This window comes from Hyla sarda, chromosome 5 (genome assembly GCF_029499605.1).
Source record: "Hyla sarda isolate aHylSar1 chromosome 5, aHylSar1.hap1, whole genome shotgun sequence".
NCBI classification, from domain to species: domain Eukaryota; kingdom Metazoa; phylum Chordata; class Amphibia; order Anura; family Hylidae; genus Hyla; species Hyla sarda.
Window position 1 is genome coordinate 37,724,776 of NC_079193.1, and position 24,085 is coordinate 37,748,860.

A 24,085-nucleotide genomic window follows, 5' to 3' on the forward strand; every position below is an offset into this window, starting at 1 on the left:
CAGGTTGGAGACCACTGGCGTACAGGGAGTTCCATCGCCGGCGGCCCCCAACAAAGAGGGTAGTGCTTGATATCTGTGAGTAGTACCCTGCTGGTCTGATCATTAATTGGAGGGAGCAGAACAGTGCTGGCGGGTCAGATGATTGGGGGGGGGGGGGGTGAGCTGAACACCGCGCGCGGGTCACATGATTGGGGGGGGGGGTGAGAAAATACCGTTATATACCGTGGAACTGCCGTAAGTTAAAAAAATCCTGTGATACACATATTTGGTCATACCGCCCAGCCCTAGTTCCCAGCAATAAATAATAAAAAAAAAAAAAGTGCTACCCTGCTATATGCAACCATATACAATACCAACCTACAAGAAAACACCATTGCAGCAGAGAAATATACTCATAAAATATATAAATTTTTATGATCCCACATCTCATTTCCCACAAGAACACCCACCTTGAATCACTTCCTTCTTCCGGGGGGGATTAGAATAGACCCAGAAGATGCAGAGATCAGCAGCGCCTCCTGGCTGTGCCTGGTACCGCAGGGAGCTGTGTGGAGAAGCAGGAGCTCCTCCCGTGCATAACCAGCCTGGTGTGACAGGAAGCAGAGGTAGAGGAGGAAATCCTGTCACACTGCAGGAGGTCAGCTCCCAGCTCAGCATGCCTCATAGAAGTGAATGTATAAAGATGGAGAAGGGTGGTCGTGTGGTGTTGTGCCCGCCATAAGGTCTCTGCTCTATCCCCTATATGTGCCCTGCTATATCTAACATACGCACCGTGCTCTATTTCTCCCTATATACCCTGCTATAGCCAACATATGTGTCCTGTTCTACTTTTTCTAACGGGCTCTGCTATATCCCTCATATGTGCCCTGCGCTAATCGTTCTTATGTGCTCTGCTCTCCCCTATATGCTCTGCTCTCCCCTTGAATGTGCCCTGCTATATCACCTATATGTGTCCGGCTCTCTGTCCTCATATGTGCTCTGCTCTCCCCCTATATGCTCTGCTCTCCCCTTGAATGTGCCCTGCTATATCACCTATATGTGCCCTGCTCTAATCGTACTTATGTGCTCTGCTCTCCCCCTATATGCTCTGCTCTCCCCTTGAATGTGCCCTGCTATATCACCTATATGTGTCCGGCTCTCTGTCCTCATATGTGCCCTGTCCCCCTGTCCCCGCTCCTCCCCTGCCACTTACATTCATTAACGCAGTCTGTGGCACTATTGCAATCAAGGGAGGGGGGGGGGGGGGGGGAATTTATCAAAACCTGTGCAGAGTACAAGTTTACAAGTTGACCAGTTGCCCAGAACAACCAATCAGATCGATTCTTTCATTTTTGAAAAGGCCTCTAAAAAATTGAAAGAAGCGATCTGATTGGTTGCTATGGTCAATTATTCACGGGTTTTGATAAATCTCTCCCAGAGTGTTCGTCACTATTACATTTAGCGAGCACAATGTGTGACATTCAGTATTAGGCCATGTTCACACATCAGAATTTCTGTATGTAATTCCGCTTGAAATGTCCACACGTCCTGTTTAATTCAATGGGATTCTGCTGTGCTGTTCACACGGTGGAATTTCTGTGGCAGATGTTTCCGATTGCGATTTCCGTGTCCGCAGAAAGAATGAACACGTTTATTCTTCCTGCGGACCCCGCATGGAACGCATAGCCGTCTGAGATGGCACATTCCTGTGCGGTCTTGGCATTGGCACCCACAGTTTGCTGAATGTCCACACAGAGATTATCTATACGGACATATCCTAGTGTGAACATAGCCTAAACCTAGAGGGTGTAGGGACTTTATGAACTTAGAAGTCTTGTCTAAGGCCTGTATTAGATTAAGGGGTCAAGTGTGGGGTTTGTATTAGTTAAGGATGTCTGTATTTGCATTATTCATGTTTTTTTTTTTTTTTACTTGCATTCTAAACTAATAATATAAAGGTCAATATAGATTTGTATAGTTTTATATGTGCCTCGTTGGGGCATGGTTAGGTTATAAGTGGCACACACATTCTTTGCACAAGGGCCCTCTTTAGTCTGTGTCTGTCCCCTGTGTCAAAGCCTTGATAAAATCCCCCTATGTGTGAATGCACCCTTAAAGGGGTACTCCACTGGCCAGCGTTCAGAACATTTAGTTCTGAGCGCTGTGGACACGCTGCGCAGGTCGATTACGCCCTCTAGTAACGTCATGTCACGCCCCCTCAATGCAAGTCTATGGGAGGGGGTGTGGCTTCCAGCACGCCCCCTCCCATAGACTTGCATTGAGGGGGCGTGACGTGACATCACTAGAGGGCGTAGCCGACCTCCGCAGCCCACATGCAGTGTTCGGAACTAAATGTTTTGAATGCCGGCCAGTGGAGTACCCCTTTATTTGGGTACTCCGGTGGAAAACTTTTTTTTTTTTTTTTCTTAAATCAACTGGTGCCAGAAAGTAAAACAGATTTGTATATTACGTCTATTAAAAAATCTTAATCCTTCCAGTACTTATTAGCTGCTGAATACTACAGAGGAAATTCTTTTCTTTTTGAAACACAGTACTCTCTGCTGACATCACGCGCACAGTGCTCTCTGCTGACATCTCTGTCCATTGTAGGAACTGTCCAGAGCAGCATATGTTTGCTATGGGGATTTTCTCCTACTCTGGACAGTTCCTAAAATGGACAGAGATGTTAGCGGAGAGCACTGTGGTCATGATGTCAACAGAGAGCTCTGTGTTACACAGCTAGTATTCAACAGCTAATAAGTACTGGAAGGATTAAGATTTTTTTAATAGAAGTAATTTACAAATCTGTTTAACTTTCTGGCACCAGTTGATTTAAAAAAAAAAAATTTCCACCGGAGTACCCCTTTGAGCAAGCCAATATACAATAAATGATTGCCTGACAACAATCCAATTACTTTATTTCAGAGAGTAATGGTCTTCAGGCTGGATTCACACTTGCAGCATCTTGTATGCAGTTTCTAGCAGTACTTTTTAAACGTTTTCCAAGGCTAAGAACGCTGCAGACAGATTTTTGCTGTTCGTCTATCAGAGCATATATAAATATCTCTACATACATTTTGGATTTAGAAATTTTTTGTCGTTTTTATAGACCGTGATTCTTTTTGCTTCATTTTCAATGAAATTCAATAAATGATTTAATATAAAATAATAAACAAAAAATAACGTGTATAAGGATATGTGCCTAAAATGTTACTTTTAATTAGTCTCTTAAAAGTATATACAAAAAGTGCGCTGTGAGATAAAATAGTATTAAAGTGGATACCATGATCCCTGACCCTGAGCTACTTACACAACATGTACAGCTCCAAATGGGGGTCAGTAGTCACCACAAATATTTGCAGAAATCGGTATCGTATTAGTACAGAGCTTCATATATAGATATTTCTATCACTCAATAGTCACCCAGTATAGAGCTTCACGTATAGATATCTATGTTACTCAATAGTCCCCAAACGCGTTTCTGCTGCATGATACTGAACAACTTCATTAGTGGTAACATATTATATCAAGCTTTAGTACAGAGCTTTCACATGTAGATGTATTTAACACTCAATGGTCACCAGCAAGTAATGTCATGTATCAATGCCAGTGTGTACTAATGGCCCAGTACCACCTGTAAAGGAAAATTCTCTCCTATCATACCGATCTGTATTAAGCTCTATATTGCCACTAATTCAGCAAATGTGTGGCAGATCTCCTGCAAAAGAAATTCCCAGGACACCCAGGCTGTAGGCACTTGTATGGGTTTATCCACAGCCATACAGTTACAAGGTCCATAGTCTGCTCCGGAGCAGTGCGCACCTGCTGTCATGCAGGGAGCCGTGGTTGAGTGAGCGCGAGTAGCCGTGCAACCACGGCTCCCTGCATGACAGCAGGTGCGCACTGCTCCGGAGCAGACTATGGACCTTGTAACTGTATGGCTGTGGATAAACCCATACAAGTGCCTACAGCCTGGGTGTCCTGGGAATTTCTTTTGCAGGAGATCTGCCACACATTTGCTGAATTAGTGTATTTACAATGCTGGATATGAGAGTTGACATATGGGCTTGACGTGAGGTCTCTACAAGTATCAATATGCCTATAAAAATGCATTACAAAAGGTCATCAGTTAAGAAAATACGGCTACAAACATCAGTCTAAAAAAAGATAAAAAAAATTGCCTTCTGACAACTGCAGGTCATACTTGATCCAATTGTAAACCACAAAAAAGCCACTTTATAAACCCAGCCTTAAGGTTTTTTGGATCAGCTTTTTGTGCCCGTTTTGATTAATGGGGTGTATTGTTTAATCTGTTATGACAGAGTGACTCTGGATATTTCGAGCTATAGAAAGGAAAGCAAATATGCATAAACTATAATGTATACCTCATGGTTTTCTGTAAACACCAGCTCTGAAAAAACAAGATAAAAAAGAAAAAAAATGTGTTCTGAAATCATCGTATTAAGGCAACTATTATTTACTATTAACAACAAGGGATCGGGATCATAATAACCAGCAGGAACACAACAGTATATTAAGATATTAAAGTAATTAATTTTTACATTTCCCTTTTATTCGGCTGCATTCACACATAGCAGTGTTTGGTGCACCTTGTGAATTAGCAATTATTATTATTTTTTTTTACAAATACTGAAGAGCTGTCGCAGGCAAATTAATTAGGTTGTGTTCCCACTTAGTTATTTGGGCCACTTTTTGAATCCCCCCTCACCCCGGTTAACGTCCCTTAATTTCCATTAAGTTTGTTTTGATGTCCATATTGTTGCAGATATAAAATTTAGTGTTAGGGCCTCTTTCTTGGCTGATTTTGTCTGTATTCTTGGACATATAACAAAAAAAATGCTAAAATATTGGCCAAAATCTTTTAATAAAATTGCTCCAAAATAGAACAAAAAAGGTCTGGAAACAAATATCTGAAATTTTCAGATTTTTTTTTATTTGCCTGTAAATCAGACAAAGTTTATTGGAGTGCCTCAAAAATGATGTGTGAACATAGCCTTCCTTTTTTAGGACTTTTACCCCAGTAGGGCTCTCGTAGAGGTGTGTTAGCTCACTTCTGTACCTCTGCATGCCTCCAATTTCATACAGAGCCACAGTGAATTATTTTGTTGGAGCAGTATGAATCCGGCCAAAAAGAATCCTCACGTGATCTAACAGACTCCATATACATGATGGTATAAGGAGGCATTACTTCTGGGGAAGGATAGCTCCATAGACACAGTGAAGACGTAACCTAGTTCATAAGGTTGAAAAAAGAACAGAGTCCACCAAGTTCAACCTATATCCCTAATGAGTCCCTACTGAGTTGATCCAGAGGAAGGCAAAAAACCCTATTACTCGAGGTAAAAATTCCTTCCTGACTCCAAATATGGCGTCAGAATAAATCCCTGGATCAACGTTCCGTCCCTATAAATCTAGTATCCATAACCTGTAATGTTATTACTCTCCAAAAATGCATCCAGACCCCATTTGAACTTTTTAACAGAATTCACCAAGACCACCTCCTCTGGCAGAGAGTTCCTTAGGGACTTTGTATCTGAATCCAGCATTGGCAAGCTGATTGATATCGTGCACCTAACTAGAGGCCATCCTGTGCTGATTCTATTACACTTTGGACTATCACTGAGCCAGTTACTTACCCACTTGCACACATTCTCCCCCAGCCCAAACCATCTAATTTTATACACCAATTTTTTATGTGGCACCATATCAAATGCTTTGGAAAAATCTCCATATATACGACATCCAGCGATTCCGCCTGGTCCAGTCTGGAGCTCACCTCCTCATAAAAGCTGATCAGGTTAGTTTGACAGGACCGATCCCTCATAAAGCCATTGTTGATATGGGGTCATACATTTATTTTTATCAAGATATTCCAAAATAGCATCTCTTAGAAAACCCTCAAACAATTTACATACAACGGAGGTTAAACTAACAGGCCCATAATTCCTGGGGGTCACCTTTTGTCCCCTTTTGAAATATTGTCACCACATTTGCCATGCGCCAGTCCTGGGGAACAGTCCCTGTTACTATAGAGTCCCTGAATATTAAAAATAGGGGTCTGTCTATCACATTACTTAATTCCTTTAGAACACGGGGGTGAATGCCATCTGGACCTGGCAATTTGTCTATTTTGATTTTTTGTAGGTGGCACTGTACTTCTTCCTGGGTTAGACAGGTGACCTGTACTGGGGAGTTTACCTGATCTCGCTGTATTTCACCTGACATTTCATTTCGTGAAATCATTTGAGAACTGATTAATTTCTAGCATCAATGAACTTGTAATATAGTTAAAAAAAAATCCTTGAGACATTTGTGAAAACTGATCTCGCCGTATAAGCAGTCTTAGTTTACATTTTTATAGAAAATGTATCCTTTTTTCTTGTGTTTTCATGTAGCTTTTTCATTTTTTTGTGTGAGTTTAAAACCTTACAAAAAACTGCAGTTTTGTAAGCATTTTTATGGCATTTTTTATGTTTTCAAATAGTTTTTAAGATTATTGGAAGCTTAAATTACGTAATTTGAAGTACACAAACCATGATCAGAATGCCAAAAACAAACCCAAAATGCTATTTGTGTACAGAATAACATTAAGGCCTTTTTCACACACAGGAATTTTCTTGTTTTTTTTTTTGCTTTAAAAAATGTTTTGTTGCTTTTTCTTAGTTAATGTTAACATGCATTTTTTTTTTTGCTTTTTTTTTTTGCATTTTTTTTTACAGGGAAGTCTATATGAAGACCAAAAAAAAAAAAAAAAGCGAAAAACACGATTGGAGATTTATCCAAATCTGTACAGAGGAAAAGTGGAGCAGTTACCAATAACAACCTGTCTTTTTTGCTTCTTTTATTTTTCAAAGAAGCCATCTGATTGGTTGCTATGGGCAACTGCTCCACATTTTCTCTGCACAGATTTGGATAAATCTCCCCCCTATGTGTAAAATGGTGGAATCACGCATACAATGATTTTTTTATCCAAAGCAAGAAGTGGATCCAGCAGGAAGTATAAGACATCATATTATATTTCACATTCTTCTCCATTCACTCCTTGCTTTGGCTTAAAAAAACTGCATCAAAACTGGTAAGCTTGTCTTTACTGCAGTGTTTCCCAACCAGGATCCCTCCAGCTGTTGCAAAACTACAACTCTCAGCATGCCTGGCACCTGGTTGGGAAACACTTCTTTATTGATTGTTTTAGAGTACATTTGTATTTTTTTTTTTTTGCACTTACATGTACGTAAAGTCTATAGTGTCATGTTAAAAACACTACCTACAAACTGCTTTTGTTTTTTTGTGTCATTTTTTTAAATTTTTTTATCCAAAGATCAACATGCTGTGGATATGGTGTAGTTTCTGCCATTTTAGTTTTTTTGAAAAATAGCTATAAAAAAAAACATGTTTTTAATGTTAAATTTAAAAAAGAAAACACCAAAACACTTGCAAAATCACCATGAAAAACTATTGAAATTCTCGGAAAAAAAAAAAAAAAACAAGTATGATAATTGTGTGTGTGTGTGTGTGTGGAAGAAGACAGATACAATATGGAAACACTAAGATGCGGAATTTGAACATAATATATATATATATATATATATATATATATATATATATATATATATATTATGTGTGTATATATATTATTTGTTTTATTGTTTGCTTTACAGATCTATTTACAATTGTAAATATTTATTATAAAGAAATAAAACTGTTTAGGACTTATTCTTTGAACAGATTCTTGTTGTATATTATAAATGTGATATTATACCACATTGAGGAGTACTGTGCCATTGTTCTGTTGGATGGACTGTGATCAGGTCTGGGGTGCTGGCACCTAGCAAGGACTTTTTGACAAATAGAGCTGCAATATAATGTGTGTGTGTGTGTGTGTATATGTATATGTGTGTATATATATATATATATATATATATATATATATATATATATATAAAATAATAATTTAGTTATGAAAAATATTAAACTCTCCGCTGCCTTTGTCCCAATGTGACATCAATGGGCGATCATTTCTAAACCCGTCACTTATTATTTCTCACATGGAGATACAAGTGTCTGTTTTTTAATAATGTGTAATCCTCAATGAAGCCTGTCAGTAATGTCTGTTCCTCAGCCCTGGAAGGGAAGCCATAATGCGACAATATTGCTCCCAAGCTGTATGGACTGGAATAATCATTTTAATCTCTATGTGAACTCTAATGTTTAACCCATTGTAGCCCAAGAAGCCATGTGGTTTCTGATTTTTTATATACATTTTTTTTATGATCTATATTTTGATTTCTTTTTTTTCTTGTTTCTTCTTTATTGGTTAGACACAGCAGACAAAGAAAATGACACGATTTCTATCTAATGTGCTGTGTTATTTGTGAGATCACTTGATATGCATTGCTTTTCACTAAGAACAATTGCGTTGAACCTTGCAGGGGGTCCCTCAATTAGCCATCTGCCTGTCAGAGGAAGCCGAGGATCACATCAAGGCAGCTGCTGCTTGGTCCCTTGGCCAGATTGGGAGACACACTCCTGAGCATGCACGTGCTGTCGCTGTAGCAAATGTATTGCCAAAGCTCCTGTCTCTTTACATGGATACTGAAAGCTCTGAGGACCTTCAAGTCAAGGTAAACGTCCCCTTTTTACTTTCAGCCGCCGTGTTTAGACCATATTAATCTACGTCCTCCCTTGTCATCGCTGACAAGGGCTTCTCAAGATTTTACTGCTCTCTAATGGATGATCACACCCATAGCAAAATCTGCTCATTTATCAAGCTCTATAAGGAGCGTACGGTATGATTGTAACCATGTATTCATCCACCTTTCTCTTTTAAAATTTTTTTTTCTTCCTCTGATAATAATTGTATAATGTCTGCAATAAATGTTTTTATATTTTTTTGATAATATGTATAGTAATATTTACTTCTTATACTATGTTTATAAATATTTGTTTTATATAAATAATGTACTGCAAAAAGCCTTATAGCATATAACAATATCTTGTATGAGGAAAGATAAAAGGTAGATTAGACCCAGGCCAGCAAGAACACCACATAAAAGAAAGAAAGAAAAAAAAAACAACCCCAGAAAATACAAATAGAAGCAAATTGCAAGGTTGCAACAAAACCTCTGGACTTTTCAAATATGTAAATCAATACGTGCAAATACACTGCTCAAAAAACATAAGGGAACACTTAAACAACACATTGTAACTCCAAGTCAATGACACTTCTGTGAAATCACACTGTCCACTCAGGAAGCAACACTGATTGACAATCAATTTCACATGCTGTTGTGCAAAAGGAACAGACAACAGGTGGAAATTTATAGGCAATTAGCAAGACACCACCAATAAAGGAGTGGTTCTGTAGGTGGTGACCACAGACCACTTCTCAGTTCCTATGCTTCCTGGCTGATGTTTTGGTCACTTTTGAATGCTGGCGGTGCTTTCACTCTAGTGGTAGCATGATACGTCTACGAGTCTGTGGGGTCAGGTAGTGTGGGTCAGGTAGTGCAGCTCATCCAGGATGGTACATCAATGCGAGCTGTGGCAAGAAGGTTTGCTGTGTCTGTCAGTGTAGTGTGCAGACCATGGAGGCGCTACCAGGAGACAGGCCAGTACATCAGGAGACGTGGAGGAGGCCGTAGGAGGGCAACAACCCAGCAGCAGGACCGCCTTTGTGCAAGGAGGAGCAGGAGGAGCACTGGCATAGCTCTGCAAAATGACCTCCAGCAGGCCTCAAATGTGCATGTGTCCACTCAAACGGTCAGAAACAGACTCTATGAGGGTGATATGAATGCCTGCCATCCACAGGTGGGGGTTGTGCTTACAGCCCAACACCAAGAAGGACGTTTGGCTTTTGCCAGAGAACACCAAGATTGGTAAATTCGCCACTGGCACCCTGTACTCTTCACAGATGAACCACATGTGATAGACGTGACATAGTCTTTAGACACCGTGGAGAACATTCTGCTGCCTGCAACATCTTACAGCATGACCGGTTTGGCGGTGGGTCAGTAATGGTGTGGGGTGGCATTTCTTTGGGGGGCCTCACAGCCCTCCCTGTGCTTGCCAGAGGTAGCCTAACTGCCATTAGATACTGAGATGAGATCCTCAGACCCCTTATGAGACCATATGCTGGTAAGGTTGGCCCTGGGTTCCTCCTTATGCAAGACAGTGCTAGACCTCATGCTGGAGTGTGTCAGCAGTTCCTGCAAGAGGAAGGCATTGGCATTAATGCTTTAGTCCAGGTCTAGGAGGACATCCCTCAGGAGACCATCCACCACCTCATCAGGAGCATGCCCAGGCATTGTAGGGAGGTCATACGGCACGTGGAGGCCACACACACTACTGAGCCTCATTGTGACTTGTTTTAAGGACATTACATCAAAGTTGGATCAGCCTGTAGTGTGGTTTTACACTTTGATTTTGAGTGTGACTCCATATCCAGACCTCCATGGGTTGATAAATTTGATTTCCATTGATAATTTTTGTGTGATTTTGTTGTCAGCACATTCAACTATATAAAGACGAAAGTATTTCATACGATTAGTTCATTCATTCAGATCTACGATGTGTTATCAATGTTCCCTTTATTTTTTTGAGCAGTGTATATATTAATCAATATATAAAATACGTAAAAAAATACTGGACTAGGGACAGGAAATCAGAGTCAGGTCCTATCAATTATTTTTTAACATTTTGATTTTCAGGTATTATGATTGTTTGCAATAATAGAAAACATAAAAAAAAAACTCAGATAAATTACAGTGTGTACAGAAATATGCTAGATAAAAATGTAATGCAATACCCAACACTTTTCAATATGTTTTCATATGTAACACCAAGCGTTGATTTATAGATCTTCCTTCTTTGGGTATAAGGAGTGATTTGTCAGTCATGGCTGGTTGGCTGGGGGGAAGCTTCCAGGTATTGCCTTGATGACTTGTCCTTCAGGCAGCATGAAAGCAATGATTGGTTACCTTTTTAAAGGGGTAGTCCAGGAAAAAACTTTTAATTATATATCAACTGGCTCCATAAAGTTAAACAGATTTGGAAATTACTTCTATTAAAAAATCTTAATCCTTTCAGTACTTAGGAGCTTCTGAAGTTAAGTTTGTTCTTTTCTGTCTAAGTGCTCTCTGATGACACGTGTCTCGGGAACCGCCCAGTTTAGAAGAGGTTTGCTATAGGGATTTTCTTCTAAACTGGGCGGTTCCCGAGACACGTGTCATCAGAGAGCACTTAGACAGAAAAGAACAACCTTAACTTCAGAAGCTCATAAGTACTGAAAGGATTAAGATTTTTAAATAGAAGTAATTTACAAATCTGTTTAACTTTCTGGAGCCAGTTAATATATATAAAAAAAGTATTTTCCTGGATAATCCCTTTTAAAGAGGTTCTCCTCTATAACTATCTAGCTGAGCAGGGTGGGAGGTATTGGGTGTGTGCGGCATGCTTATACTACAATCTTGCTGGTTTTTTCCAATGCTGCTGTATGCACAATGTCAAATTAGCTTTTACTTGAGTCACATCTGGTTGCTAGGTAAATACTGCCTGACAACAAGCATCTGGGCAAGCAAGCTGTCTGCACTTAGTTAAAGGGAGTCTGTCAGCAGTTTTAAGTCATCAAAACTGACAGCCTTATACAGAGGTTGGAGAGGGAGCGTGAAAATACTCGCTGTTTTGACAACTTGCCTGACTGAGAAAAATGTTGTTGGCTGTTCCTGATGCTGTCACAGTGGGTGTCCTGGAGGTGGGATCTTCTGGATAGTGTAATGAACATCAGGACCCCTTGTCTCAACTATGATTGAAAGCTATAGATCAAGGAGGAGCCAGGGAAACAAAATACAGAAAGCTCCTAGACACTTACTGTAACATTTTTCTCGGTTACATGACCAATACAGTAGATATCGTAACACTCCTTTCCCTGAACGGTGTACATGGCTGTTGGCAGTTTTGTTGCCTCCTTTAAGCGTTTTTTAGCAGAACTGCCACAGGACAACTTAAAGGGATGTCCAGGATTAGAAAAACACTGCCTCATTTTTGCAAAAACAGCGCCTCTCCTGTCCACAGATTATGTCTGATATTGCAGCTCAGCTCCATTGAAGTGAATGGGACTGAGCTATAATACTACACATAGCCTGTAGACAAGAGTGGTGCTGTTTTTGCAAGAAAGAAGGAGGTTTTTTATTTTTTTATTTTATTATTTTTTAAATACTAGAAAACCCCTTTTAAAGGGTCATTGAGTTTTCAGAAAATATTTGATATATTCCTGGGAGATGTCAAAAGTTTAGACACATCAGGTACATTTAAAGGGTACCTCTCATCAAAAAAAACTTTTGATATATTATAGATTAATGTATGCAGAATAACTTTACAATTGCATGTTATTAAAAAATATGCTTCTTTCTATTTAATTTCCCACTTTGAAGAAATGACCACTAGGGGTCTCCCTACCAGTCCTGGCAGCAAGCATTTCAGACTCATGCTGGAGTCCTAAACACTACGAGCTGCCAGTCTGCTTTGTTCACAAAGGAGAACACTCAGAGCTGCCAGCTGCTTTGTTCACAGCCTGTTTGGCTGTGAACAAAGCAGGCTGGCAGCTCTGAGTGTTTAGGACTCCAGCATGAGTCAGAAATGCTTGCTGACAGGACTGATCAGGAAAAATACAATAGAAAGAAGCATATTTTTCATTAACATGCTATTGGAAAGTTATTCAACATTCATTAATCTAAAACATATCAAAAGTTTATTTGATGAGAGGTACCCTTTAAAGGGCGCATGCACAGAGCCATAATTGAGCTTTCATAGAGACCTCTATTGTGCCTCTGTATGTGCCCAATTTTATCAAAGCGTAAGGAGGATTTTTTTCCATACAAATCCAACAGAAATTCCTTTTTGGCATGCTGTATTACACTTCATATATACAAAGGTATTCTCCCTTAGCAGCTTTGCTTGTAGGTGAGAATATATCTGTACACACAGTCTGACAGAGCTTGTACAGGCTCCGTGCCAGAGTGCATGAACCCTTAGGCCTGTTTCACATGACTGCAAAGTAGCTACATTTAGGCGTCTTTATTATGTCTCATACCTGGACCTTATACCTGGACTCAGATTAACATACACCCTTGAGGTTTACAGATCTTAATTCAAAACTTTCTCTCTTTCTTACTGTTAAAGCCCATTCACGTAGTACAGTAGCACACTGTGCAGCCCTCGCATTATTATTACTATCAATATTACCATGCACAAGCTTTAATTTTGGTGTTTTTATATTTTGCCCTTTTGGCTTTAGTGTGAGAAACACAAACAGAGTGAATAGTGTATTATTTCACTACCAGAAAGATGTTTAATAGCAGCACTGCTAAAGTTACCTGTAAATTCTTTTCCTCTAAAAGTTTGTTTGGTGAGAGTCTAATCTTTAAGACCCTCACAGTTCATCAAAATGAACATTGATGGCCTATCCTAGTAAGAATCTATTTATGTTTTTGTCCTTGGAAATCCCTTTTAAAGGGGTACTCCACTGGCCAGCGTTTGGAAGTAAATGTCCTGAATGCTGTTTTTGCGCTGCAAGGGTTGACCACGCCCCCTGGTGACATCACGACCACGCCCCCTAAATGCAAGTCTATGGGAGGGGGCGTGACGTTAGTTATGCCCCCTCCCATAGACTTGCATTGAGGGGGCGTGGCTGACCCCCGCAGCGCGAAAATAGCATTCGGGACACTTGCTTACGAATGCTGGCCAGGGGAGTACCCCTTTAAGGTAGGCCTTGAAAGCTTTTTGTCCAAACCATCAGTAGTCTAAAGCTGGCTATACACATTAGACAGAAAAAACGGCAGATTTTGACAGGATAAGCTGACTATCGAATGTGTATATGGGGGGGTCCTCCTGACTCTTCAGCGACTGCAGATGTCGGGAATGACTTGTCATCACGGGCGTGATACTGAAAAGTTTGTAAAATTCACATAACTCTTTAAAGGGGTAAACTTTTTTTTATATATCAACTGGCTCCGGAAAGTTAAACAGATTTGTAAATTATTTCTATTAAAAAATCTTAATCCTTCCAATAGTTATTAGCTTCTGAAGTTTTCTGTCTCACTGCTCAATGATGATGTCATGTCCCGGGAGCTGTGCATGATGGGAGAATATCCCCATAGGAACTGCACAGCTTCCGGGATGTGAGTCATCAGAGAGCAGTTAGACAGAAAAAAACAACTCAACTTCAGAAGCTAATAACTATTGCAAGGATTAAGATTTTTTAATCAAAGTAATTTACAAATCTGTTTAACTTTCCAGAGGCAGTTGGTATATAAAAAAAAGTTTGGGCCTGGAATACCCCTTTAAGGACCTTTAGTTAAGAACGCTGCTGGGTTTACCTACATGCTAAAGTAGAATACCAAACTTGAACTTAAAATAAAACGTGCCAGACTCAGAGTGCAGAACCACTTGCTGGATAGGACTTGGATAAAACAAACAGTTTGTTTATCCTTAATAAACACGTTTTTAGGAAGAACTCCCCTATGTCAAGCCCATGGCTAGATAGGGCGAGTCATCAGGATTTCCGATATAATTTTTTTAAAATTTCACTAGACCTCTCCATTAATAAGAGATAAGCCTTTTTGTTATTATGCAAATAAGGTTTAAGTGCCACAAGGCCTTTCCCCACCATGGCAAGAGCCCAGGAAAGTCCAGCCTATGTCCTCTTTATTATGGCCCACTTGCATCCACGTAACCTGTTCGCTTACAGCCGCTAGATAGAGATGACATGGACTTGACTAGCCTAGACTCTTGCCCTGCTGGGGAACACCCCCTGGGCATTTGAGCCTCATTTAGCAAAAAGGGTTATATCTCACTGAGAACTATTAAATTTAAAAGGTATGTCTGGAATCCTGATGACTACCATAGCCATAGGCTTATTTACACCCTTGTTTTTGTGCAGATAGGTCTACTTTAAAGGGTACCTCTCATCAAAAAAACTTTTGATATATTATAGATTAATGTATGCAGAATAACTATACAATTGCATGTTATTAAAAAAATATGCTTCTTTCTATTTAATTTTCCACTTTGAAGAAATGACCACTAGGGGTCTCCCTACCAGTCCTGGCAGCAAGCATTTCAGACTCATGCTGGAGTCCTAAACACTACGAGCTGCCAGTCTGCTTTGTTCACAAAGGAGAACACTCAGAGCTGCCAGCCTGCTTTGTTCACAGCCTGTTTGGCTGTGAACAAAGCAGACTGGCAGCTCTGAGTGTTTAGGACTCCAGCATGAGTCAGAAATGCTTGCTGACAGGACTGATCAGGAAAAATACAATAGAAAGAAGCATATTTCTCATTAACATGCTATTGGAAAGTTATTCAACATTCATTATTCTAAAATATATCAAAAGTTTATTTGATGAGAGGTACCCTTTAAATGAGTTGTCTGAGGAGCAGAAAAGGTCCCACCTGTACTACTCCCCGGCACTTACTTCCTAGACGGCTAGTTTACCCGCACACGATGATTGTGACTGGCACCTGCCTACTCTCATCTCTGAAGGTATATTTCTTAGATGTGCAGAGGGTGGAAGTAAATGCCTGCAAGCAGGGTAGGTAGGACCTTTTCTGTTTTCCAGACAACTCTGATGAAGGGGTACTCCGGAGGAAAACATTATTTTTTTAATTAACTGGTGACAGAAAGTTATAGAGATTTGTAAACTACTTCTATGGAAAATCTTAGTACTTCCAGTACTTATCAGCTGCTGTATGTTCCAGAGGAAGTTGTGTAGTTCTTTCCATTCTTACCACAGTGCGCTCTGCTGCCACCTCTGTCCATGTCAGGAACTGTCCAGAGCAAGAGAGGTTTGCTATGGGAATTTGCTCCTGCTCTGGACAGTTCCTGACACGGTCAGAGGTGGCAGCAGAGAGCACTGTGGTCAGACTGGAAAGAACTACACAACTTCCTGGCACCAGATGATTTCAAAACATAATTTTTCCCCCTGAGAACCCCTTTAAGTTTGATTGTGTAGGTGGGGATCAGGAGAAATGGCTGTTGACCAAATGCTCTGTTTCTGTAAGAAAGCACCCCACCCCAATATTATACAAATGCATTTCAGAATTTTAATAAAAATTGTATTTAATTTTTTTTTAGGTGAGAATGTAAAATAGAGTAAACTCTTTTAAGCCTACGAGAGTATGAGCAGTGTGAGGCGGGTCAGAGTCGGCTCAGCAGAGCAACAGAAATTCTCTTATCTGTTAAGTGCTTGTCTGCTGGCAGCGATTTCTTGGAGCCAACTTCTAAACCTTCCAGCCTTGAAGGGATATGGCTCTGCCTTTTTATTTTTTTAATCTGCAAGGACGCAATATAATCAATGCAAAACAATATGATATCCGTTAATCTTCTGGCATCCAGACTTCATTTATAAATAAACTATTTTTATTAAGGCCTGTATCCTATATTACATTCCGTCTGTATGGCCTTTTGTGTAGTTTTATTTTTTATTTTTATGAGACATATGTTCACAATGCGCATATTCTGATTAGGGTAATATTTCTGCAGTATAATCCAATCACTGCAGTGAGAGAGAACACAGACCCCTTTCATAATAAATCCTGCCCACACCACCTTCCCTGTAAAGAAAAAAAAAAGATATTATACAATTGATGTGTTGGATGTTGGATGTATGGGGTGTAAAGCATTGTTCCCCAACCCGGGTGCTTCCAGCTGTTGCCAAACTACAACTCCCAGCATGATCGAACAGCCCAAGGATGACAATTCAGGGAATCCGTCAGATAGGCGGGAACTTAATTTTAATAATAGGACTGACTGTCAGGTGATAGGCGGAATTATACAGTCAGAGGGTGTGTATGTTGTACATTGAGGGGTGTGAATTCCTAATACACACCCCTTAACTATATTATCCCACCCATCACCTGATTCACTCCCATTATTGAAGAGATGCTACAATGGAAAACATTTTTTTTATTTTTTTTTAAATCAACTGGTGCCAGAAAGTTAAACAGATTTGTAAATTACTTCTATTTAAAAATCATAATCTTTCCAGTACATATCAGCTGCTGTATGCTCCAAAGGAAGTTATTTTCTTTTTTAATTTCCTTTCTGTCTGACCACAGTGCTCTCTGCTGACACCTCTGTCCATTTTAGGAACTGTCCATAGCAAACCTTGCCTGCTCTGGAAAGTTCTTGACATAGACAGAGGTGTCAGCATAGAGCACTGTGGTCAGACAGAAAGGAAATTCAAAAAGAAAAGAGCATACAGCAGCTGATAAGTACTGGTAGGATTAAGATTTTTAAATAGAAGTAATTTACAAATCTGTTTAATTTTCTGGCACCAGTTGATAAAAAAAAAATAAAAAAAATAATAATAATAATAAAAAGTCTTCCAGGGGAGTGCCCCTTTAAAAATACCGTAAGTCCACACCCATCTGACAGATTACCTGAATTGTCAGACAAAATCTAAACCCAGATATCTCAGGAACAGAAGGGTGTATCAAGAAACTGTAAAAAGGTGTGTGATCAGGGCAACCTAAGCTATTTAATGGTTATACAATCTCATTTTTGCGGGTTGGCCTCTTTAACCCCTTAAGGGCACAGCCCATTTTGGCCTTAATTACACAGCCAACTTTATTTTTGCGTTTCTGTTTTTTTCTCCTCGCCTTCTAAAATCTATAACTCTTTTATATTTACATTCACAGACCCCTATTAGGGCTTGTTTTTTGCGTGACCAATTGTACTTTCTAATGACATCACTCATTTTACCCTAAAATGTATAGTAAACCCCCCCAAAAAATTTTTGTGTAAGGAAATTTAAACGAAAATCACAATTTAGCAAATGGGGGGGGGGGGGGTCGTTTTCACATTGTACACTTAACAGTAAAAATGAAATGACATGTTTTATTTATTTTGAGGGTCAATAAGATTGAAATGATACCCATGGTTACATACATTTCTATTATTGTTCTGCTTTTAAAAAAATGTCAAACTTTTTTCTAACAAAATCAGTACATTTAAAATTGCCCTATTTTGACCACCTCTAACTTTCTGACAGCCGCCGTGACCCGCTGTGCATGAAGCGAGGGCAGCTCCTGCTCTTGTGTCATAGCCACACCGTAAATGTACAACGCTGTGCGTGAAGTTACTCGCTTCAGTGCCGTATATTTACAGCGCATGTCCTTAAGGGGTTGATAACTGTTATTATTATTTATCTATGTATCTGGTAACCCTGTAGACATCACTGGCACAGAAGGTTTGTATATGTATATGATTGCTTAGATCAGTTCATTTTGAGGGGAAGAAGTATAAAAATATAAATTGGTGCTCTTGCATGCAGTATAGTTAATATTTGGGTACAGTAGCAGAGCTTGATGTGTTTTTGTCTGTTTTTTTTAATTAACTAATATCAAAATGTACTTTTAAATACAATGTTTTTTGTAGCTATATTTTATGTAGTTTTATATGTTTTAGATCTTGGGGACTGCTGCTAGAAGTGTTTGTGTGTATGAAACCACTTAATGAAAAATTATAAAATTGGACAGAAGCCAACAACTCCAAGCTGCCTATTTACTTTAGATTTTTATTTTATTTTAGGATGTGCAGCACTTGCTATGCTAACTATTGCCTGTCTATCTAGCATTCATTCTTCTCGTTCTCTACATGTGGTTTAGTGAATGTCAGCCCTTACTGTCTCCGTTTAGCCTTTGAACACATGTCTGTCCAGAACGTACCCCCCTCCCCAGTAGACACCTGGATCTAATTCCGCTTTACACATCGCTAGTGATTTTGGTGGTCTCCGCTGCGTTCCCAGTGGATACATGCCCACTTCATTAAAATAACCACTTTATTTGTCAAACTTCAGATCAGTTGTCTCTATCCAGCACTGAAATAACAGCCTATTCTAGGTCATGTTTAGTTGTGTTAGTGAAGCCATGTGGGAAATGGATGCATTGCAAGCGTGTACAGCACGGCAAGCAGCAAGCTCTCCCGTTCACTATTATTACTCTTCTCTTGTCTATAAACCGCCAACATATTCCGCAATATGTGTCCTTGTCTTACAATTTTAATGGTGCCGTCACACTTTGTGGTCATGTGTAATGTTTCAGAACACTGTAGTCAGGTTAGGTCTTTGGAAAACCTCAGCAAAAAACACAGATATGTGGACCAGACCAATGGTCTCCCAAACTGTGCAACACTCTCATCATGCACAAGTAGCACTTTTGATGTAGCCTATATTGCCACAGGGCACCTGGATGTGTATAAACAATTTTTTGGAACAGTTTTTTGAGACGTAAACATTCAGCTTAGTTCTACATCGATAATTTATTATGGCTGTAAAATGAAGTGCATAGGAAAAATATCTGGATGTCTAAAGTTTGTGTGTGCACATAACCTTAAAGCATTGGAGGTGGTGACCAGCAATTAGAGCAAAATCAAAAGTGTTACCACAGTCAGAACACTCTGTCAGAGCATGTTCACACAACAGAATTTCTGAGCGCAATCCAGCAGAAAAATTCAACTCGGAAATTCTATGCAGCAGATTCCCATTGTTTTTAGGGTGCGTTCACACGCTATTACTAGCAGCGGGTTTCCCGCTGCGGGAATCCTGCTGCGAGTTACGCAGCCATTGATTTGAATGGGTCCGCAATAGTGTCAGATTTGCGGACTGTCCGCGGACCCATTCAAATGAATGGTAGCGTAACTCGCATTGGGAAACCCGCTGCTAGTTACTAGTATGTGAACGCACCCTTAAGTGAGTTTCTGCTGCACCAGGCACACGGCGGAATTTCGGCACCCATTATTTGTCAAATTTTCAACCGTGTTTTCTGGGCAGACATTCCACAAATATTCCATGGTGTGAATATAGTCTAAGGATACGTTCACATATCTGCTACCAGCTAGTTTCCTACCACAGGTTTGAGTTATCCGAAGCCCAAAATCTGCAGAAGATTACATTGACCCAATGACTGCGTTGTTTTTCTCCTGCAGGAAACTTGCACGTAACCCACCCATGTGAGGTACATTAAGGGACCATAAGGGGCATTAATGCCCGTTACTGATTGACTGTATACTTGCCAATCAGTGCTTGTTAAAAGGACCATTTGTTTGGTCCAGGTCTCAAAAAAAAAAAAAAAAAAAAAAGTCACATGTACAGTTGCTTATGCAGTCGTTCACGTCTGCTGTTTACATGAGGAGATGTGCTGCCAACAAATGGCAATTTTTATACCCGTAGAAAAGATACAATTGCAGGGCCTTTTACATGAGACCATAATCTGAAATGAACATTCCTGTCAGTATACAGGTTGTGTAAAAGCACAATAATGGCATTTATAGTCTTCAATAAGAAACTGTTCTAGGAACAGGTACAAAGATAAAGCAAGCTATAACTCCACAACCATCTTAGAGTCGCTGTGCCACTTAAAGGGGTACTCCAGTGGAAAACTTTTTATTAAAAATCAAGTGGGGCCAGAAAGTTAAACCGATTTGTAAATTACTTCTATTAAAATATCTTAATCCTTCCAGTACTTTTTAGGGGCTATATACTACAGAGGAAATTTTTATCTTTTTTTATTTTGCTGATGTCATGACCACAGTGCTCTCTGCTGACCTCTGCTATCCATTTTAGGAACTGTCCAGAGCAGGAGAATATCCCCATAGCAAACATATGCTGCTCTGGACAGTTCCTAAAATGGACAGCAGAGGTCAGCAGAGAGCACTGTGGTCATGACATCAGCGAAATCAAAAAAGATAAGCATTTCCTCTGTAGTATATAGCCCCTAAAAAGTACTGGAAGGATTAAGAATTTTTAATAGAAGTAATTTAAAAATCTGTTTAACTTTCTGGCACTAGTTGATAAAAAAAAAAAGTTTTCCACGGGAGTACCCCTTTAACGGGTTGATTGTGGGCCAAACTTTGGAGCAGAGTCTAAATGTTCCCTTGATTTTAACTCTTTATCCCATTCCAGGATGAGGAAGCTGGTCTTAGCCGCAGGGGAGACACCAGGTCACTGCCACAAGAGTGGTCCTGGTTAAGTGGCCTAGCAGACTAGAATGCAAGTGGTCGGGAAGACACTTTAGATGGATTTAAAGGGGTACTCTGCCCCTAGCATCTTATCCCCTATCCAAAGGATAGGGAATAACATGTCAGATCATGGGGGTCCCACCACTGGGGACCCCCGGGATCTTGGCTGCAGCACCCCACTATCATTAATGCACAGAGCAAACTCGCTCTGTGTAATGACCGGCGATACAGGGGCCGGAGCAACGTGACGTCACGGCTTCGCCCCCTCGTGAAGTCACAACCATCATGGCCCCTCCCATAGACTTGCATTAAGGGGGCGGAGCTGTGACATCACGAGGGGCGGAGCTGTGACATCATGAGGGGCGGAGCCGTGACATCACGCACAGAGTGAGTTTGCTCTGTGCAGTAATGATAGCGGGATGCTGCAGCCGAGATCCCGGGGGTCCCCAGCGGCGGAACCCCAGCAATCTGACATCTTATCCCCTATGCTTTGGATAAGATGCTATCGGCGGAGTACCCCTTTAACCGCAGCAGCAGAGTCAGATGAAGCAGAACTGACTAGGTTTTTCTAGCAGAGATGTAGCTGTAAGAACACCAGAGCTGACTAGCTCAAGTGCAGCCAGATGGAGCACCAGACAGAGGTGTGGTCGACAATCTGGGTCAGGTACATTAGAATCAGACAGGAACCAAGGCATAAGGCTAAAGCAGTTCAGAAACACGCTCAGGTCAGGAACATGGATGAGCAGACAGAATACAGATACCTTCACTATGCAGGAACTACTCTATTGCTCAGGCACCACAGGAAGGGAAAAGTGCTCTGTTATAGGTGGTGCTTGGCAGCGATTGGAGGAGGATCCATTAGAGAGCGCACACTGGCCCTAAATATCTGACCCTAAACATAGCAATGGCCAAAGCAGCAGGAGAGAATCTAGAGGAGGAAGGCCCGGTACACAGCAGAGACATAACACAGAGAATGCCATCTGACGCAGGTAAGAGCCAGGACACATAGTATGCTGGTGGTTGCAAACCAGGGGTATTACACTAGCGTTACACTGCAGAGTTCACCTCTCAGAACCTTCAGGCCATATCCGTGGTGAATCGGTGGCAACATTTGCTAACTGTGCATTTCAAAAGGTGAAATCCACATCAGACATCTGCAGCATTTCCACAACAGAAGGAGCATTTTGTGGATTTAAATATTCATGGCATGCTCTGTTTTCTGTGCAGAGTTTTTCCAGTAAATCTACAGGATACGATTTGCAAAACTTTGCTTTCTTGCAAATTTACAAAAAAAAAAACAAAAAAAAAACACGCCATGTGGTTCTGGTCGTCAGCCTAAAATAAATGTGTAATAATCTGAAGAAAAATTATTTATTTCATATACCCTTACAAGCTTTGTTTGAAAATAGGTAATCGGCCTGGAATTCTTATGTACTGTATGTCCAGTCTCTACCCCATTTGGCTTGAGGAAACTTTGCTGTAAGATCCTTTTAAATAAACCCTGCTGTGCCCCCTCCTTCACTCTTCTTGGCAGGCTACTCCCAGGCTTATACCAAATAAGCAGCTGGGATTTATTTACTATGATTAAGAAAGCATTTGAAAGTGGATATCTAACATTTTTAATACAAACATTGTAAAGGATCTTTTGTAGCTCTGAAATTATTGCATTTGCGTCTTTATTGTCAGCTGGAGCAATGCATGACCTTAATTTACAGATATCTGCCCAGGGCCTACATACTAGTGGCTATTACAGGGCAGGTATTAATTGGGGGAAGGCAAACCTGGCAATAGCCTGGGGCTCCACACCCATTTCTATTCAGCAGTCTGATTACTTGGTCTATCCAACTGAAGTTAGATGTTCCCTGAGCCGATTTCATTAATGGATAGAGCAGCATACATAATATTTGTGCAATGTATCATCAAAAATAATTACATTATTAAAGTTTTATTATCAATATTTTACCAATTTTTTACCAAATTTTTGTTAAATGTGACTACTAACACTGGCTCTTTGTACACATTACGCTGACATGTTTACTTTCCTGCAGCTTACTTGTAAGCTTTGCTGTGTAGATTGGGACAAAGCAGAGGGCGGAGAGTAAAATCACAGCTTTGTTATAACACTGGTAGCCTAGGTAAGGCAGGCTAGTAATATAATACACTATACACTTAAATGTCACTGACTCACTAGGCTCTGGGGCAAGGATACTTTACTGTAAGCCCCATTCACACCTGTCAGATTTGAACATACTGAACAGTTCATAATATGGAGAAAAAATATTTATACGTGCATTTAGTCATTCCTGGCTTTATATTTAATAATCACAATAAAAACACCCCCTAAAGGAAGGAACACAGATTAAAGATTTGTTTCAGATCTTCTGCAGCAGAAAATGTGCCAAAGGCAGAAGTGGATCCAACTGAAAGGAGAACTAAGGACAGTGTTAGGCTATGTTCACGCGGCAGAATTTCTGAAAGGAATTCTGAATGAAAATTCTGCAGTAAATTCCACAGAAATGAATTGTCTATTCACTTCAATGGAAGACCTGCAGCAGAAATTCTGCTGTGTGAATGGGACAGCGGAATCCCATTGAGATGTATTGGGTATAAATTCATACAGAATTTTCATGCAGAATTCGGCAATGTATGTTCTTAGTAGTATATTGCATTTCTCAGTCAGTTATTTTCTGTTTATTACTGTTGCCAATTAGTGCAAACCCTGCTGCACTTGCTATACAGATATTGCAGGACAGAAATGCGTATCTTAAATACAGCCGTGGGATTTTTTTTTTTTTTTTTTTTTTGAAGCAACCAGTGTGTATAAGCTGATGTTGACAGCAGAGTTATGTTTTACACAGTTACATGGACCATCTGTAACAATAATTTGGATATGTTTAATGAATATTATGGGAGAGTGTAGAGGGCATGCTCTATGACATGCGCAAAGGTTACTGTGTCAGGAGGAGTATGAGGCAGATTACCCATTATGATTAGTAGTTTAAAGGGGTACTCTGGTGGAAAACTTTTTTTTTTTTTTAAATCAACTAGTGCCAGAAAGTTAAACAGATTTGTAAA

At 40.1% G+C, this 24,085-nt stretch overlaps 1 protein-coding gene across 1 annotated transcript in view; it reads left to right on the forward strand.

Moving 5' to 3' along the window:
- Positions 1 to 24,085, forward strand: part of SPAG6 (sperm associated antigen 6) — a 161,758-nt gene that overhangs the window by 104,335 nt on the left and 33,338 nt on the right. Inside the window, exon 8 of the mRNA XM_056519273.1 lies at positions 8,430 to 8,621. Coding sequence (XP_056375248.1) covers positions 8,430 to 8,621 — 192 coding nt within the window. The remainder of the gene's footprint in view (positions 1 to 8,429; positions 8,622 to 24,085) is intronic.